The 18,688-nt window shown below is 42.6% G+C and overlaps 4 protein-coding genes across 4 annotated transcripts; 2 read left to right on the top strand and 2 right to left on the bottom strand.

The window, feature by feature from the left end:
- Positions 1–1,266: 1,266 nt before the first annotated feature.
- On the top strand, positions 1,267–3,136 carry EAF02_000545 (uncharacterized protein; the record flags this gene model as incomplete). Its single annotated transcript, XM_038896593.1, has 5 exons — positions 1,267–1,470; positions 1,528–1,741; positions 1,792–1,991; positions 2,013–2,710; positions 2,776–3,136. The coding sequence occupies 5 exons, from the start codon at positions 1,267–1,269 to the stop codon at positions 3,134–3,136; spliced, it is 1,677 nt and encodes a 558-aa protein (XP_038763452.1).
- Positions 3,137–5,691: 2,555 nt separating this feature from the next.
- EAF02_000544 (uncharacterized protein) lies at positions 5,692–7,681 on the top strand (the record flags this gene model as incomplete). Its single annotated transcript, XM_038896592.1, has 7 exons — positions 5,692–5,701; positions 6,077–6,628; positions 6,683–6,719; positions 6,779–6,855; positions 6,897–6,916; positions 6,992–7,341; positions 7,396–7,681. The coding sequence occupies 7 exons, from the start codon at positions 5,692–5,694 to the stop codon at positions 7,679–7,681; spliced, it is 1,332 nt and encodes a 443-aa protein (XP_038763451.1).
- Positions 7,682–10,096: 2,415 nt separating this feature from the next.
- On the bottom strand, positions 10,097–10,570 carry EAF02_000543 (uncharacterized protein; the record flags this gene model as incomplete). The annotated part of the gene is made up of 1 exon (XM_038896591.1): positions 10,097–10,570. The coding sequence occupies one exon, from the start codon at positions 10,568–10,570 to the stop codon at positions 10,097–10,099; it is 474 nt and encodes a 157-aa protein (XP_038763450.1).
- A 1,968-nt stretch (positions 10,571–12,538) lies between these two features.
- On the bottom strand, positions 12,539–14,192 carry EAF02_000542 (uncharacterized protein). The gene is made up of 3 exons (XM_038896590.1): positions 14,142–14,192; positions 13,782–14,056; positions 12,539–13,704 (listed from the first exon to the last, which is right to left on the bottom strand). The coding sequence occupies exons 2-3, from the start codon at positions 14,048–14,050 to the stop codon at positions 13,452–13,454; spliced, it is 522 nt and encodes a 173-aa protein (XP_038763449.1). The 5' UTR covers positions 14,051–14,056; positions 14,142–14,192; the 3' UTR covers positions 12,539–13,451.
- Between the last annotated feature and the right edge of the window lie 4,496 nt (positions 14,193–18,688).

Below are 18,688 nucleotides of genomic sequence, written 5' to 3'. Positions count from 1 at the left end.
ACTTTCTCTCAGGTCTCTTGGCGTCTGGCTAATGAGTATTGGGAAGGAAGTTTATCGCCAAACCAGCCAAAATTGCTTCAAGTGACAACTTTAAGCTTCCTGCGACATAAGCTTTGAGCGCGGTGCAATGCACATTCCTCAAACCATATTGATGCACGAATCAGCCAAAGCTTGACCGACACAGGCACACATGAAGCAGGTCCCTGTGGGTGCTTGTTCTTGCATTCATCTAAAGATCTAATTGTTCCAACCAGAATAGGTTCACGAGTGATTGTTGCAATCGCAGCTCGTAGCGCCGCGGGAATAGATGTATGGCGTTTTCCGATGTGATATCGGCAGCCCCTCTCGTTACCCCTTGCGCTGACATGAAGCAAGCTCTGCATCTAAATGGCTATCAACACTTTTTCTCGAGAACCTTGGAAATTCGCTTGTGGTGGCATATCTCCAAACGGCATTGCGTAGATGTTGCGTAGACATTGCGTATACGGTGAAGATCTTCAAGTTGGTAAACTATAGAATTAGGTGAGATGTTCCTTTGAAATTTTCTGAGGTTTCGCTTTCTGAGAAGACGATACTGAAAGGTCTTGATGATAAGTGAGTTTAACGGTTCTTCATCAACAAAGTTTAACCCAACCGTGCTTACATGAGCCAAAACCTACCTTCCGTATTGCAGCCCAAATTCTCCGAGAAGTGCAACCTAAGATGGAACTTCATGCTAACGAAAATATGCAGCTCGCATTGCTGTACGCCTATTAGCGCCACTACTTTGGAAAATCCCATTTTGATATCCATTCTGGAAGATATCACAAGCATCGGGTAGCTTCAATGTTATCGACATCAAGGATTTCTAATTAGGTGTAAATGAATCAATATTTCGCAATGCACACCCCAAGCCTTCTCACTGCATTATTGGAAATACCACCTACTGAATGCTATTCAGTTCTGGCTCAATGGAGCTCAAGAAAGGATTTGATTTGTGTGGGAGGGGGTGAACGACCCCGTGTGCGATTGTGAGATACGACCTTCTTCCTTCGAAGTGCAGATATGGAGACGAAAGATGAAGATATCGCCGCAGTATCCGAGGCTCTACTCATTTTCACAAGGAAAGAAAAGGATATTGGATGTTTTATCGGTGACATCTCAGCAGACAAGTAGCATCTAGTCGACTATGTAAAGAGTGTCGATGATGGCGTTGTCTTCAGTTTCCAAATCAACCAGCTCTTTCTCTCTTCTCCCGGGTCTTGTCAAAACTCCGTCAAATTCATCATGGAGAATTCATTCTTTAGTTCATTTGCAAAATTTGCCTCACTTTCTTTAGCTTTGGCATTGCCAACAGCAGAAGTTGTCCCATCCGCTCTTGAAGAACGACAAAGTTGTGCCAATACTGCAACAACCAGGAGTTGTTGGGGACAGTATTCGGCATCTACCAATTCTTACACTACTGTCCCGCAAACAGGTGTAACCAGAGAGGTAAGATGACAATTTGAATCCTTTTTCTCAATCATCAAAACTCACTGTAATGTGTAGTACTGGCTGGTTGTCCAGAACACAACTCTCAGTGCTGATGGAGTTTCTCGCCCAACTCTTAACTTCAATGGTACCATCCCGGGCCCTCAAATCACGGCAGACTGGGGTGATGATGTTATCGTCCACGTTACGAATAAACTGACTAACAACGGAACATCTATTCACTGGCATGGTATCAGACAGTTGAACAACGCTCAGTACGACGGAGTTCCAGGTAAAACTGACCATGTTCTGTTCTATATCCTAAACTGACATTATTCACAGGGATCACACAATGCCCAATTGCTCCTGGAGATACTCTCACATACAAGTTTCACGCGGACAACTATGGTAGCTCCTGGTATCACTCCCATTTTATTCTTCAATATGGTGATGGACTTTTCGGCCCACTCGTTATTAACGGCCCTGCAACCGCCAACTACGATGTTGATCTTGGCATGTTGTTCTTGAATGACTGGAATCACGTACCTGTTCAATCACTCTAGGACAAAGCCAAGACTGGAGCACCTCCAACACTTTTAACTGATCTTATGAACGGCACCAACACATATAATGGAGCTGGTAAAAAGTTTCAAACTACTTTTACACCAGGCTCGAAGTATCGCATCAGAGTGGTCAACACAGCTGTCGACGGTCATTTCCAATTTTCTATTGATGGTCACAGCTTCCAAGTCATAGCAATGGACTTTGTACCGATTGTTCCATACAACGCTACCAGTATCCTTGTAAGCATCGCTCAACGTTACGATATCATTGTTACAGCCAATGCTGCGGTCGGCAACTACTGGATCAGAGCAGGATGGCAAACAGCATGTTCTGGTAACACCAACGCTGCCAACATCACTGGAATCCTTAGATACACTGGTTCTAGCTCTACTGCTGACCCAACGACTACCTCTACTGTAACGGCAAGTACAAGTTGTTTGGATGAACCATTGACAAGCCTTGTTTCATTTGTACCAATCAATCCAGTTGCCAGTTCTATCATGAAGACAACGTTGACCACTGCGGGTGGCCAATGGCTATTCAATGGAAGTTCTTTACTTCTTAATTGGACCGACCCCACTCTTCTCACTGTCTTGAATAGCGGAAACATTTGGCCAACAGAATACAATGTTATTCCTGTTGAGTCCACTACGGCGAACAAGGGATGGGCCGTTCTCGCCATCTCAAGACCCAATGGGTAAGCTTTCTACCACTATCCACCGATTATTTTATTGTAAACCATACTGACGATCTACCTTCTAGTCCTAACCACCCTATCCATCTCCACGGTCATGATTTCTGGACTATCTCTCAAGGCACCGGAGCCTATACCGCTACCACCGCACTCAATCTAGTGAACCCACCCCGTCGTGACGTGATGACACTTCCCAGCGGCGGACATCTTGTCATCGCTTTCCAAATCGATAACCCCGGTTCTTGGCTCATGCACTGCCATATCGCATGGCATGCCTCTGAGGGACTGGCTTTACAATTCGTCGAGAGCGAGAGTAAAATTTTACCGACGATTGGAACAGCTGATGTGTCCACTTTCCAAGACACATGTGCAGCTTGGAATGCTTGGACGCCTACAGAGCCTTTCCCACAAGATGACTCCGGAATTTAAATTTCCTTCTGGAAATGAAGGATTTTGAGACGAGGGGCTTGTGGATCATGGGTGGTGGGTGGTGGGTGGTGGAGGGCTATGGAGGGGCAGTGCGATGATGAGTCCTCGAATCGTGGGGGCAGCGGATGAATTTTAATTCATGCAAAGTTGATATGGATTTTTCTTGACACAGGAGACGACGATTAGTGAGGCAATACACGAACACTCTCTAGGATTTCTATGTCGATGCGCTTTGGTTTGGTTTGCTATGCTTTTTGTTGGTTCTATTCTCTTCTCATTTCTTTTTCCGCTGAAGGACCTTTTGATTTGGATTTCTGGAGTCGCACGATTTGTGTGCTGGCTACCCTTGAAAATGAGCTATCGGTAGTGAGCACCGTGATTGTATATAGTTCAGTTCTTGATTTGTGAATATTTATTATTATGTCCGGAAAGATGCCTTCGTGGTTTTGTGAATGAAATGGAATCTCTGGCTCCCTAAACACATGCATCCTTTATTATTCTAGACTGTCCCATCCCATTATAGGCTGTTTGTTCCTTCGATGTGCATTATATTGTCCGTTTTTGGTGCTCCCGAAATGCAAAGTCATCGGTTCTAACACACCCAAGAGTAATTCAAAGCCTTCACGCTAACTTGATGTTTGCTGTATCAAAGATCCCCTCATGAACATACTCCCACCGTGATTAAATCATGGACCAAACGTCATAATTTGTGATATTATGGTACTTCACACGGGAAGGTTTATAGATTAACCCTGAGATGACTGGTGAAGTCATGTGACGATCATCCAGCGCCGATGAACATACACCTTAACAATCAGTAACACAGCTTGCATATGCAACACTGGTTCAGCTTCATTAGATGTTGAAAGTCTTCTCACAATCTCAGCTGGAAGAGATGTCCTAGGATTATCATTCGGTTTATATTACTCACTGATCTGCTATCCCTCGCCTAAAAACAATTCGCTTATGGATAGGTAGGTAGGTAGGTATCTTTCGCTCCTCGCTTCTACCAGTAAACGATGACCATGTATGGTAAAGGCTGTATGTTGAATTAGAACAAAGACCTGTAAACCAGATTAAATGGTATCATCGTTTAGCATTTCTAGTGAGGTTCCTGAGTCCAAAGTACTCTTCTCGTACACAACTCGCCTTTACCGCAACCTTTGAAGCTTTTTTCTTTCAGTCGGGCACTCTCGCTAGTCACATATCTGGATACGAGTTTGTTTAAAACAAACCAGCCTATATTAAGATCTTCAAGTATTGTGAGGGTGTTCTGTATTTGCTGGACTTATTTTGGAGGTTCCCTCTGGCTTGAAGCTTTGATAGAGGAGGGCTTGCTGGGAATGAAAGGTGTTCCATGAAGTACTGATCAGTATCTCTTGACCGAGTGGAAAATGCCTGGAACTGATCGTGGTTTAGGTCTTGTTGATGTATCGACGTTGCTCTGACTGGGGTATGTGAAGCTGACTGAGCTATCACTAAAGCAAAGATCTCCTGGGCCTGCGTGTCAAGCTCGCTAGTAATATAAGTAACTAATTGGACGTCTCACTTGACCGATCCTCTGGTCAGGATTGATTGATTGAATACCTGCAATGATGCGGAGACAGTATGGGCCAGTAGAACTGCTTTTGAGTAATGTTACTCAATTCGAAAAAGAACTGTGGGCGCCTCTTAGGTTCGCACTTGGAACTATGTTGGAGAAATAGTATCCATTCCTGCAAAACTGTAAAAACAATCCACAAAAAAATCAATATTAACAAGTTGATAGAAAACAACATTCCGTGTATCAAGCATCTGGAAATCGTCTAATGAGTTTTATTCAGCATATTTGCCGACTACAGTGAGGATCGAAGAGGCCAATTGATGCAATACAAATGAGAAAAGGTTCATATGACTTACGCTTCCGAGGCCCCTGTAGTTGTGATGCGTGGTTTACAATGGAATCCTCCCAATCTTCAGTATCAGTATCGGCCTATCAGAGTCTGATTCGGAGAGCTATTGTATATACTATGTCATAGCAGTCACCGAGGATTCGCGCACACTGTGCCGAAAACTTGTGATATCGAATCTGACAAATGATCTTCGCGAGGGCATCCGAGAAACCGCTTTGTGCATTATGACTGATCATTATCGAATGCCCTTCTTATACTTTAGATATTGGTCTTGACATTGTCATCTTATACACTTCAGTTGATGTCAGACTATTTCATTTGGCTTTAGATGGTCTATATAAACTGGCTCACCACAAACTATGAGGAACATCAAGTGCTTAGGTATACCACTGGTAAGCCAAGGAGAGGCTGAAGTGATCGTGCCAAGTGATACCTTCTACTTGACCTATAACATCCAAATTACCTGGATAAAGGTGAAGGATACAGGTGAATCGAAGCTAGGTATCTAGATGTGCTCATCTAAAATATGAATCTCAGATATAAATGTATCACGAGATGAATATCTGAGCATGTCTATCCAAACATGACTACCTAGAAGTCAACCAGCAGAATCGAACGAATAAACATATAACTCTTTTTTAAAGATAATAAGTATTCGCAGGAATGTTCAGATGTATGTCCCCTAGCTTGAATCTATACACACACAAGGCTATCGTATAAATTCCATAGTCAATCTTAAGCTTTCATCTGATAGATAACGATTCTCTTAATACAACTCTAAGCGCTCAGCGGCTACCAATCATAGCTCTTACGTTGGTTATGCATTGATATTTTGTGATTACGCTAAGCTCTTTATAGTAACAACACGCTTATGTAATCCCTCCTAAATTGATCAGAATCAATTATACACAACACTCAATACATATCGCACCACAACTGACATTCTGGTTCGCATTTCAATGCCAATAAACAATTTCCGCAATTCAATCAATTAAAATTTAATCCTTGTATCAAATCTCATTTTCAAATACTTCCCCGAAAATCTCAGCAACCACGTTGTCCAATACGCAAGGAGCCATCGACGGTCCGTCCGTTGGGCTAGATAATATTACAGAAGGAGAGCACGAATTGAAGTTGGAGGAAGAGCTAGATCGTACTCAATCACCACCCCCTAGATACCCTAATTCAGAGCCATCGCATTCTACGCCTTCTTCACCACGACCCCCACCCTTTTCTTCCCTTTATACTTCAACTGCCGAAGCTGTCGAGGCTTACAAGGTTGCCGTCACTGAAGCAGGCGCATCTCTATCTACATCTCCTGCTGCTCCGGAATACGTACCTGTCGCGTCCGATCACAATCGACAATCTCACGAAGCTTCTACTTCCTCAAGAGACGTCGAGGCGGAAACAAAAGCTGCACTACCGCAGGACACTAAAGGCGAATCCTCAAAGAAAGACGACGAAAACGAGCCACCACCTGCATATTCAGAAGGTTCAAGTCCACTCGACGGATTCACATATCTGATGGCGGCCGCCGGAGGAGCTGCGAGTATTATTACTCAAGTGCAGCAAGGTGCAGCACCTATAAACACTCTCGGAGGTAGGGTTTGATTATCATCAATTGTTGGATGAATCAATTATTGACGTTCTCTAGATGTCGGCGCAGATGAGAACATCACCATGGACCTTCGGTATGCTATAAATGGAACATTTAAATCAATTGTCCGCATCTACTAATCTCATAACTTAGGGGCACTCGATTTACATTGTCTAGAGATGAACTCTTAACACTTCCTGAATTCGTCCTCCTATCTCTCTTTCCCAATGGTTTACTACCGGATGGCCATTTTAAGTACCCTACCATGAAGGGGATGCTTTCCAGGTTGATGTCCGTGATGCTCCATTATTTATTCGCAATATGCTGTCAAATTTAGACATACACATAGCTGACCTTTTATCTCAGTACGATCCTGCATCCTTACAATACATGCTTGAATTCTTTCGCAACGTGGCGCAAACCATTCCATCGGGTTCAAACTCACCGGGACCAGACGCAGACGCTATACCAATTGAACCAATGGCAGGGTCCGCCAGGGAGATGTTACAAGATAGAGCCGGGATAATTGTTTTGAGGGAAGACTTGGACTTCTATGCAATTCCTCCTAGACCTGATATCGAACAACCGGAGATGATAGAGGTGAAGAGAGCGGCTGGGAAGGCATTGTTGAAACAAGATGGTATATTTTCTGGATTGAGAAGAAGTGAAGAAACAGGCACGACGGAACAACATTTGATTGAAATGTTGACTGCTGGGTATGTTCAATTTCGATAAGAATGCTCATAGACTTTCAACTAATACAGAAACAGAGGTTTCAACCATGACGATCATTGGGGTCACCGAGCAGGAGAACCAAACAAGGCTGTCATATGCAGTCTCGCATTAGCTCGCCTCCGAAACTGTATCCGTGGCAACGAGATGGGTAGTAATGCTGTAGGTATGGCACAAAAGCTTCTGCTTTTCTGGAGAAAACCTGCAAGAAGATGTTGGTGGGAAGGTGTCGAACTGGAGAATGTAGAAGGTGTGGAGGGAAAATTAAAGGTGTGGATTCGAAGAGTGTGGACGTTGGAGATGAGTGTTATCGGCTTACGTTGATCACCTCTTTTTTAAAATAATTTCCTTTGTTTTCATACCCTACAATTTGTGTTTTTTAATCCAGGGAGTATATTCAGTTTGGTTTCAGCAAATACATTCCACTGGGCACTATTTAGTGGACAAAATATGAATGACCGCGGTAATTCAATAGGCCGTTATCAAACAATGTGTTTGGCTGCCGAATTTTTATAGTTTCCTGTTGCTTTGCAGCATTATCTTTTTCCTTATAGCGACGCAGGTGTTCGATTCATTTGGGGGAAAGGGCAACTTGTGTATGGATTAGCATAATTGTTTTCATCTTACGATTTGGCATTGGTTTCATAGTTGTTTGCTGGTCGTGGCCCTTGTGGATGAAAATTGGTTGAGTAAATCTTGCATAAAAAAGATTACTAGTTGCATGAGAGGACGAACGGGATGGATGTGATCTAAGTAGTAGAGGACGGAGTGCTTATGAGGGAGGAGGAGGGGGGGGAAGAAAACTGTACACGAATGAAGCAGATTGGTTGCAGGGAATCCGTAATATAGAAAAATGATACCTAATTAGTCGCAGTGCGAGCAGGTACAAATGCGTCTACTTCTCTTAAACATCACTGGCTGCACATTTATAATCTGTTGATTTGCTTCACAACATCGCGAATATCTCAGTTTCACAGGAGATTGAAAACCCAATCATCACAAAGGAGGGATGGCGTCAATCTCATGCATTTGTTTCCGCTAACAGTTTTAGATGGAGTGGGAGAAATTGTGTCGACTGCGTCATCCTAAGATCAACCATTTTCAAAATTTGAAAGGCTCAGAAATAAGAGGATTCTTGGGATAACGAGGAAACCTTTTCAATCAGGAGAAACTCGATATACTCTGTTGTCAGATCTTTTCGTCAATCATGCAACAGTCACCCACCCTCCGTTCGCACTCTTCCAGCCATTCGGGAAGTCTCGTTTCAAGAGACAAACTGGATCTCCTTCCTTTGTTTGTTATACCTACATGACAAGACTAATGGAGAACTGCTTCTGATTTTCAAGCTTAGGCAATAACTTATCGTTCGCCATGCTTTTGATTTGGCATCCGCAGAGTAGTGAAGGGGTTTAATTAGTGTCTTATCTCGAACGACAGGTGTAGATTGCCTGTTTTCACCAGAGTCCGAGCAGTGATCCTTCATCTTTCCGGGAAAGGGGTTTGGATTGGTGGATTAAACCATTTGAGGGTACAGCGGCGCCCTCAATACTTACTGTCATACTATTCAATATTCCTCTTCAGACCCGTTAACTAAAGCATTCTTAGAGCTTTAGTTTTTCGCTGTGACTCAATTGATGTTCGATGATTAATAGTCCTTTCCTCTAGGTCTAAACTTGGTGCGCAGTTCGTTTTACCTCTGATTGTCTGAGAAGGTGGCACAATGTCACTCAGTTGTTTCCTGGTATGGGTTTTGGTATTCCAACTCGCGAAGTGAAGTGTGGCACATGGTTTAATGGCATTCAAGTTTTTCGTATCGAAGAGCAACTGGAGTCGTTACTGACAGCGGCAATGAGGAAGAATTGAAGATTGTGAGTGAGGTAGTATAAACTTGCGGACTATCAGCTCTTAGCATCGAAGATCAGATGTGTTCGATGTACGATGTAGAACTACCTATAAGATTTCTTGACATCGACAAAAGATTGTTGCCAAGTACAAAGTTGTATCTTTTATGAGGCTCAAGTAAGTATGACGTTGTTATTTAGCTTTAGTATTATGTGTCTGTTGAGCCAATGTCCTTGAAGGGAGAGACTGTAAGTGAAATAGTAGATATACAAGCATAGATTCTATTATACAAATCTATACACTCGAAGCTGGTTAGCATTTATCCCTCCTTTATTTGACTAGACATTGAGGTTTCACTATTGAATTGATACTCGAACACATCTCCGTGTCAGACAATTCATTTATTGCATCGTTTTTTTTTTTCAAACTTAATACTTTTCATCCTCCAAATATCCCATCTGCGTTTCCTTCCTTAAGATCATTCATCCCACTCTTCTCACTTACTCTTTGCTATATTCCTCTTCTTAGCCATAACCCAGATCTCACCCGTAGTATCGAACGATCTACGAAACATGTTCAGCGTCATACCCACAGACTTGAACAATTTCCCGGACAAAACGACGCTTGGGAGTTTGATAAGCTTTCAATTGTAGTTGTTGTGAGTGCGGAAGGGCATATAAGGAAACGGTGCTGGGGTTAAAGGAAAGGAAGAGATGCGGTAGCTGACAGGAGATGATAGGATGGTTTTCCTGGTGGAAAGCTGGCCAGAGGTGGTGGAGTTGTTGAGAGGGGACTCGGAAGTTATGAGATGGGATTGAAGGAATTCGTTGGCAGTGCTCTGTAGATCAAAACTCAGCTTCAGTATCAATATCGAAAGCTGTGTCGCGAGAAGAGGAATTAGTTGTATGTGTGTTTAGCAGTTAGCAGGGAGCGGGCGGTAGGGTCGTCGTTGGTCACTTTTGGAATTGTCGGGTTGAGGGATTTCTGAGTGATGAGGGATGTGGACATGGAGGTGCCCGTACTGTTTGTTACGAGGAGTCGGTTTGTGCTTCTAACTGTGCTAGTAGCTGCTGTGTAGTTCCGTGGATGTATATTGCTCGACTTCACCGGTCCACTTACATGTGCAATATTCGCTTTTTGTTGAAGAATCAGGAGCGCTCCATTCGTATCGAAGATAATGGTACGGGGTCGCGTGAACTTTCCAGAGACTGATTGAGCTGAGCAGCCTGCGGCGAGGAATAGAGCCGGATATACTGGTTCCAGTATTGCTGGGCAAGCAGCTAGGACTGGAGAAATTGCGTTTTCTACTGGGGGAGGAGGACGAGCCAATATATTGAGCGCTTCATGGTGAGAATAAAAAAATGGGATCATGTCAGATGGAGATGCGGATGTACATGGAGTATCACAGTAGAGTATTCAACTTGCAAGAAATCTACAGCGATGCGTAGTCTCTTGATATCGAAATGACTTGAAGTTGGTAGTGGTAGGCACTAGAATGATAGAACGAGACTTCTCAGTTACATAGGTACATTGTCACAACAGAATATTAACGAGACTTGAAGCACAATGCATACATGCTTAGAGGTAGGCAGATTACTACCGCAAAATGCTCGATGTTAATGTGTATCTTCTCAACTCGATTGACTTTTAAAAGGACGTAACGGTCCTACCCGTCTTGAGATTTAATAAATTGCATTTCGAACATCGCTGACCCCGTTCACTGGTTAGATATAACTTTTCACTATGAGCTCATAGATTAGCTCAGAATACTCATTCAACTTTGAATAGGCAAGGGAAATCCATGGATATGAGATCATGGCAATCTCATTATCCGATGCCTTAATCATCGACATCTCGATCGTCATCTACACCGCCATCTTGCATAGAGCCTCAAGAAATGCTCCCTCAACAAAATTCAAAGTCAAACTGAAACAACCGCCAATAGTTAGCATCCCCGTCTTAATTCTCTAGCAGCACGTCAAAGCGTGGTGAAAAATTTCCCCGAAAAATTAATCAAGACACAGCCACTATCAAAAGCACCAGCTACCAGTCGCGCCCATCCGTGCACAAAACATTCTCGAACTTTCAGCCTCCCCATAAACTTTCGTAATCACAATTTAGACATGGGCAATTTCACAACAAGGATCCTCCTGCCCGCGACCTCACAGACAGGTGGAAATGACGAGCTTCCCACCACAGACACAATTTCCGAAGAGATGACAAAAGAGATTTGGCATATCTAACTACCGTACTCTACATACGCGTCAACCGGGCTAGTGAAAGCCACGCGAATTGAATTTGCGGTGTTTGAAATGCCATGTTTGCGCGAGAACTAGACCGTGAGAGAGAGAACAAAGTATTGGGGGTAATGGAACACGAGATGTATATTTCGTGCATTGGGATTTCTCCGAGAGGATTCTCTGGCTGCATGTCGGTGACATCTTGAGGGTTTGGAGCTCCGCAGAGTCATCTGTACCTGGTATATGTAACGAGTGTTGCCCGAAGAGCCCGCAGAGGGGATGGATGTTAGAACTCCCGGATTCGGGTACGAGAAGGATGGAAGACGTGATTGGGGGCTTGTGAGACGTAGGACTGAGCTGAAGTAGATAGATGGATAGGCTTGATGGTTTGAGGAATGGAAAAGATACTGGCTACTAGAAGGCTGTCTATCTAGCTGGGTTCAAAAAATTACAAAGAGGGACAGATGGAGATAGAAAATAGGAGATGGGACATTCTTTCCATGGATCTTAGAGATCGTTCTCTGCAACAAATTGAAGGGAGTGAAGTGAAGTATAGATATACTAGGTAGATACCTTGTTCTTGTAGAAATTACCTTGTAACCTTAACTTTCATCTTCCATTTCCATTATATGCTGTGCATCCCATCAATCTCACAGTCCATGATCCATGGGAACAGAATGTGAAAATGTCCGAAAAATACAGAATGGTAGTAACATAGCAACCATAACATTGCAAAACCTCGGACGAAAGGCCCTCCCTCCGAAGCAGTCGCACGTGGTAGAACAATCATGTGATGACACAACATTGCACAAAATACTGAGGTACATAGGTAGGTATTTTGTGCTGTCTGTCTGTCTGTCTGTCTGTCTATGCCCGGTTGCCAAGGCAAAAACCCCACTTCCGTTTAGACTTCCCGGCATGGCCGATATTTGCTGTGCCTCTTGTGAAGGATCATTTTTAGGTTTAATTGGATGTGGAGTCGTTTGAGGAGGCTTCTCCAAAATCTTGAATTCCTCAGGTAGGGAGGGAAATGTTACTCTTCAGCTGATATCAAGTTCACAGGTAGGTAGGTATATGTACCTAGGTACTAGGTAGGTATGTCTCTCTCCGACCCTTCGAAGCGACTTTAGAAAATCATAATGATCGACTTGAGAAAAGACACAATCTCCAATTGATGAAGCTTAACGAGCGATATAAATCAAGCCTCTGCTAATTGACTATTTTAATCGATCTATAGCAGCTAACCTTCATTCATTGTCTTTCTCGGTCTTTCTTTTCTTTTTTCTTTCTTTTCTGTCCTTCGTTTGTTCTTCCGTTCGATCTCCCTAGGCCTCTCCCTCGTTTATTTTATTCGTTTACACTCTTGAACCTTACAACGGGTTGGCGGTAAAATAATCTATTCTCACAATCCGGCAGAGTCTCGACCCTCTTCGATGTTTGACACGTTGATGAATGGTAATTTTATTTTTCTCTTCTACCTAAAGTGATTGACCTTTCCCATGACAACGGTGGAGTACATTGTACATGTTCCCATCTTCATTTCCCCAGAATGCAATATATTTTCTCTCTGGAGGATGGGGCCACGCAACCAATGATCATCTTTCAAAATCCATAAATGGGCGGAAACTAATGATTCTTCGAATGCAAGGGAGAGGAGATGGGCACCTTAGTAGGTGCAGATGCATATCGCCCTCTTATTATTAGAATAACATGACGCAATTCGCAAATCCTTATTGGTTTCGTGAAGCTGCACGAACTCTCATCCTGCATGCTTAATCTGAGGTATTGGTTGGATTTCAAAGGGAGAGAGAGAAAGATCCCTTGGAGATAGGAAATTGCAGAGGCGGTGATAGATGCAGCGATTTGGTGCGCCAGCACGATATGTTTGGTTTGGTCTTTGAGTACAGTCCAGGTAGACGGTACGGTATTAAAATGTATAACGGCGATATTTGATACCATGACATGCTGGGTTCCTAACCCATCTACCCTGCGTAGACCATTGGCAATCAATATCATACACCACCAATCTTTAACCCAATTGCAGCGCTCATTCTTATACGCCTTTGGTCCAAATTTCCTGTTGTCTTCAGACCTAGTGCTGAAAGCACTCGATTGATAGCTGGACTTGACATACGAGTAATCATAGTGGCTGTATTGGGAAAATCCGGAATATCTTCGCCTGTATTAATATCTACCAAACCGCTGAGCTCTCTATCAGCAAAGCTGATCATAGAGTTCTGAGTACGGGCGATGGAATTGTTGTTTCTTAAAGAAAGAGAAAATAGATTAGTATATATAAATGATAACTAAAGAGTCAAGAGTATGGAAGGAAATAGACATACGATATAACATTCTTCTTATCCAGATCATCGAATCCTTTGTCGATCTTCTGTTCCACATCACTCATCTGTTTTTGCATCTCCTGCATCTGTCTTTGCATCTCCTGCATCTGTCTTTGCATCTCCTGCATACGATTCTGCATTTCTTCTAACGTACGTAGAATAGCAGCGCCTTGGTCGAAAGCAGGAATGGTATCCAGCCTATTACACTCGTCTGCGATCTTGATGAAAGCCTGTGATAGTTGACTTCCGACGGGTAATTGAAAAGCCATATTATACTATACAAATGATTTAAATCAGTAACATACATATATAATAGAGCTTGTTTAAAGAAAAGATGAAGAGTGAAGTATGTATACTTACAAATTGATATACCTATAAACTGCTAGATAAAGGGTTAATAGAGAAACGATGGAATGATAAGTTTAGTCAACATCTCCTAAGATATCAACAAAGGATACAATTGTACTTGCCTTATACTAAAGGCCGATAAGGCAGGCGCATTTGGATAATAAGTCGGGTACCCTACTTTCGGGCCACCCCTGTTTTGGGCCACCCTTTCATACCAAAAATCACTTTTTAGGCCTATTAATATCTCTATCAATATATAATATAATTTAGATCGTTTTAAGCTTATTCTGAAATTTTTGGATTTTTAGGATTTTTCTGAATTGAGATCTAGAGCTTCAAAATATCGATTTTCAAATTTATATAGGAATCACATACAAATTTAAAACTTTTATAAAATCTTTAATAACTTTTTAACAATAACTATTAAAAGAAAACTGTATATCTTTTTGAAAGTTTTGAGCTTGAATTTATATAGAAATTCAAAAAAAAATTCAAATTTTTTCTACAGATATAGAGATATAGTATACAGTGAGTTTAGAGTAGTATAAATAATCCCTGTCATTTTGAGGGTACCCCTTTAAATATTTATTTGGAGGAAATTTTCTATTTTTTCTGAATCCTTCAAAGTAAGCAAGTTATAATCTTATAGTAAAATTTTATAGTTTATTTTTAGCGATTTTTATTAAAAAGTTATTAAAGATTTTACAAGAGTTGCAATTGCGATGGAGCTTTGAATAATTTCCGTGGCGTGCGGAGTTTGCTGCCGGTAGCAAAGGATGATGGATGTATGTAGGTGTGAGTTGTCAAGTGTCTAATTCCGGGAGGGGGAGATCTGGGAAGGGGTAGACCTAGCTCGGCGGCAAAAAATATACCAGGGGAGCTTTTTTGGGTATGTACCTAGGGACCTGGGAACTTTTCTGATATGTGAGGAACCCTTTTCAGTCCCTCCCTGGTTGCTTGCTGTACGTACAGATCTTCAAGGCTCAGATGTTCTTTCATTTACAGATGATGAAGAAGATGCGCATTGCGCCGGGAAGCAACTCGGTCACGAAAATCGTAGGAATGAGTACCATGTTGGGAGGAAGAAGCGGGCAGTGGGCTGTCAGAAAATGTCTCGCTATTGTGGAAGAACCTAGAAGATGATCTAAGCCGTCCTTGTTTGCTCTCATTATGTATTATTTTACTTTTTTACGTTACATCTTTCTTTCCCGCTTCACTTATCTCCGCTAGAACGCGTAAAAGGCCAGAAGACAATGAGAGCTTCCCTCCCTTCCATGATCTATCACTTCTCATGCTATCAAAGCGTCTCCATTGAAAAACCAAGATATTGATCTACCGCAGTGTTTGTACGTCGCAAAGCGGATCAATCAAAATCGATCAGCTGAAAAGCCCGGCGCATCGTATTTCATACATGTCTAGGTAGCCTGCTCTTGTTATGACTGATCAGGGAACGAAATCTTGGTTCGAAAGATGGCGACATGCAAGCAGGGACAGGGTTGGTGAGAAAGCTGTACCGCAATAGATCTTATACACTCCTTGATTGGACAATTAAACACGCGAGTCTATCAACAATGACGGGGAAGATGCTTTGTGATGGTACGGAGTAAAGAATCCTCCAATGTAATGCGATGCAAGTAAGGAAGAAAGCAGAGCAGAGCAGAGTAAAGCAAGAGCAAGGAAACACGTTCCATTGGACATATGCGATATCTATCGCGCATTCAACAGAAGAGTATAATGGCAATGTCATTTTCACATATCTACCTACCACCTTAAAGGTAGTACTTTTAACATTCGCAATTGACGCCGATAACATCTTTCTTTCGCCTCCCCCTCATTGCTCAATGCTTTTCCATGATGATCATAACCCCTCGCCAAAAGAGGGGTTGGGGTTTTGTTTACCTTGAAGCCCGAGCGTGCCTACCAAAAGCAACTAAATAATTAGTTTGTACATCGTAACCGGTTCGATGTATAGCATCCAGCTATCCAGCCATCCAGCCATTCGCAATCGTTGGATTGAGCCATCCTAGAACCCCTGGTGTGGCGGCTCCGAGCCTTTCTGAAAATGTAACCTTATTACCATAAGGACCATTGTCTTCGGATGATGCTTACTTTTTTCCACCTCAGCCCTGTTGGGAGGATAAGAATACTTTGTTATGGCATTTATGGCATTGTGATGCTTTTATTGGGAAATCAATAATCAATCCTCCTTGATTCAATTATCCCAAAAGAGCTCTGCCGGGTTTTCTTGTGGAAAAAACTCATAAGCTGGCTGCATAATGTTACCGTAGTGTTCGTCGGCATCTGAAACAAGCATCCTGTACTATCTATCAATCACGTCTTCTTCCATGTTCCCCCGCGAAACATATGATTGCACAGAGGAGATACGAAATGGAGTGTTGTGTGAAGACTTCGAATGAAGACTCTAGGTTTTTCATAAGGATATAGTATACCGATGCTGACCGCAGCATTACGGATTGCAACAGTATCATAACTCTATAAGATCTTGGCGGGAAGATCTTTATGTTTGTGATCAGATATAATAAACATGTGCGATTTATTAGTATTCCCAAAGAAGAGGAAGGGAAAGAAACGAATGCATCTTATATTGAATGTGGTCTCATAATATACTCGTTGACTCGTGAACCAGATCTTCACCCATGATGTCCCGATAACCCCCAGAATATCCCTCGCTTGTTTCAGCGTGTAAACAGTGTCGAAAATTAAAGGCGGAGATCGTGTTTCTTCCTGTCACAAGTAGACGACGACTGACTGGCCCGCATGTGTGTGTAGTGTGATATATTTTGATGCTATCAAGGTTTCAAGATATCGATATTTCCGATACTTAAAAGATTCGTGAGGCACTGGAAGACTGAAATAAGTTGTGGCGTAGTAACTGATCTTATTAATGTGATCTCTCTCAGATTCTCTTTGATCTGAGCGACTAGCTAAGGCTAAGCTAGCCGGGTCACATGTTACGTACATCGTACGTCCGTTCTGATAGTTGCATTCGTTGCAGACCAGATTCGAATGTTGAACTACCCTATATGAGCCCCCCATACCTTACACAGTAGTCTGGAAAGTATCGAAACTTCGGATGCTTATAGACTTTGGCTGGCTAGGTACCCTGACATCCAAACTTTTATCGTACTTTACACTCAAAAGCTCTCCCTTTCTTGTTTTCTAGATGCCGGCCAATGGCAATGGGACAATGAAGCGAAACTAACCAAGATGAACGGGCAGTTGAGATAGATAACAAGCGCGTGGTCTGTCCACCTTCTTTACGGGACGGACAATAGTGAATCTAGGGTGTTAGGGTACGTAACTAAGAGGCAAGCGGAGGCAAGTGTTTGTAAAGTCGTACGTGATTTTGACAGTGCACCGTGAACATCTCGTAGTTGTAGTCAGTATCAACTTTTCTAGAATAAGATGGGATAAGGGATGATGTATAACGGCGATTAAGCTTTCTCATCCCAGGGCTTTTGATCACGTTGTCAGGGTCAACTGTTACATGAAGCATCTGAACTCTGTATGATATACGTGAAGTGTGTATGGTATCTACGAACTAGTTCTGTGTGGTCTCTACTCTGTGTATGTGAGAATGATATGTACCAGGTACCCACAGCTCATCAAGATCAAGCAACCTCGCAGCTTCCAGATGGAAGCGAATGGGGGAATTCACATACCTTGACCAATCACGATGACCGTGATATGATGTAGAGTGGTCCGTATCTTCTTCTCTCTGAATTCATAAATGCAGGGGAAAAGCGAGCTATGTGAATAAACGCGGGTCAGTACTTTGTCGATACCTGGTAACCGATGGAACTCTCAGGTTTGCTTAAGTTAATGCTATAACTCGATTGGATCCACCTAATAATGAGTTGCTGGGTTTAAGTGTTGAATGCTTGGTTAGCTCCAATGAAGCATCCACCACGATCCCAGAATTGCGATTTAACCTTGACGGGAAGTTACAAATTTACAATGGAGAGCAAAGTGGTAAGAGAGGTAAGAGAGGTATAAGGTGGTAAAAGTGGTAAAAGTGGTAAAAGTGGTAAGAGAGGTATAAAGTGGTAGTGTGAACCTTGGATGATGATCCCGCTGCAGCCAATCAATTGCATGAGAACAAGCAGACTTTTCCCTTTCCGACCTAACGTGGATCTTTTTACTCTCGAAAGGTCTTACTCCGTCGATCAGAATCCAGCAAACCAAAAGCCTTTCGCATACCGCACGCTTACCGCATGCCTAGGACCCATACCGCATACCGACCGAATGCCATATTATCGCAGACTGAATTGTGCTGGTGCGGGTGCTTCTGCTGGTGCTAGGTAGCTAGGAGTAATACCTGCTCCGTATATTCATTCATATTATACCCATCCTCACTCATATGATACGACAATCCAATCTGATCTGATCTGATACCTCATGCCTCTTTTCCTCTTCCTTTTGTTTTGAAAGGCTCGACTCTACCTCCCTGGTACCTCGGGATTCATCTCAACCTTCTTTGCCCATTCGACCATTCTATCATTCTACCATTCTACCATTCTACACATTCAATTCGTTTC

The sequence above is a fragment of the Botrytis sinoallii genome (assembly GCF_014898435.1).
Source record: "Botrytis sinoallii strain Bc 23 chromosome Unknown BSIN_001, whole genome shotgun sequence".
NCBI lineage: Eukaryota > Fungi > Ascomycota > Leotiomycetes > Helotiales > Sclerotiniaceae > Botrytis > Botrytis sinoallii.
Note: the sequence above shows the minus strand (reverse complement) of the source record. Positions and strands in the feature narration are given on the sequence as shown.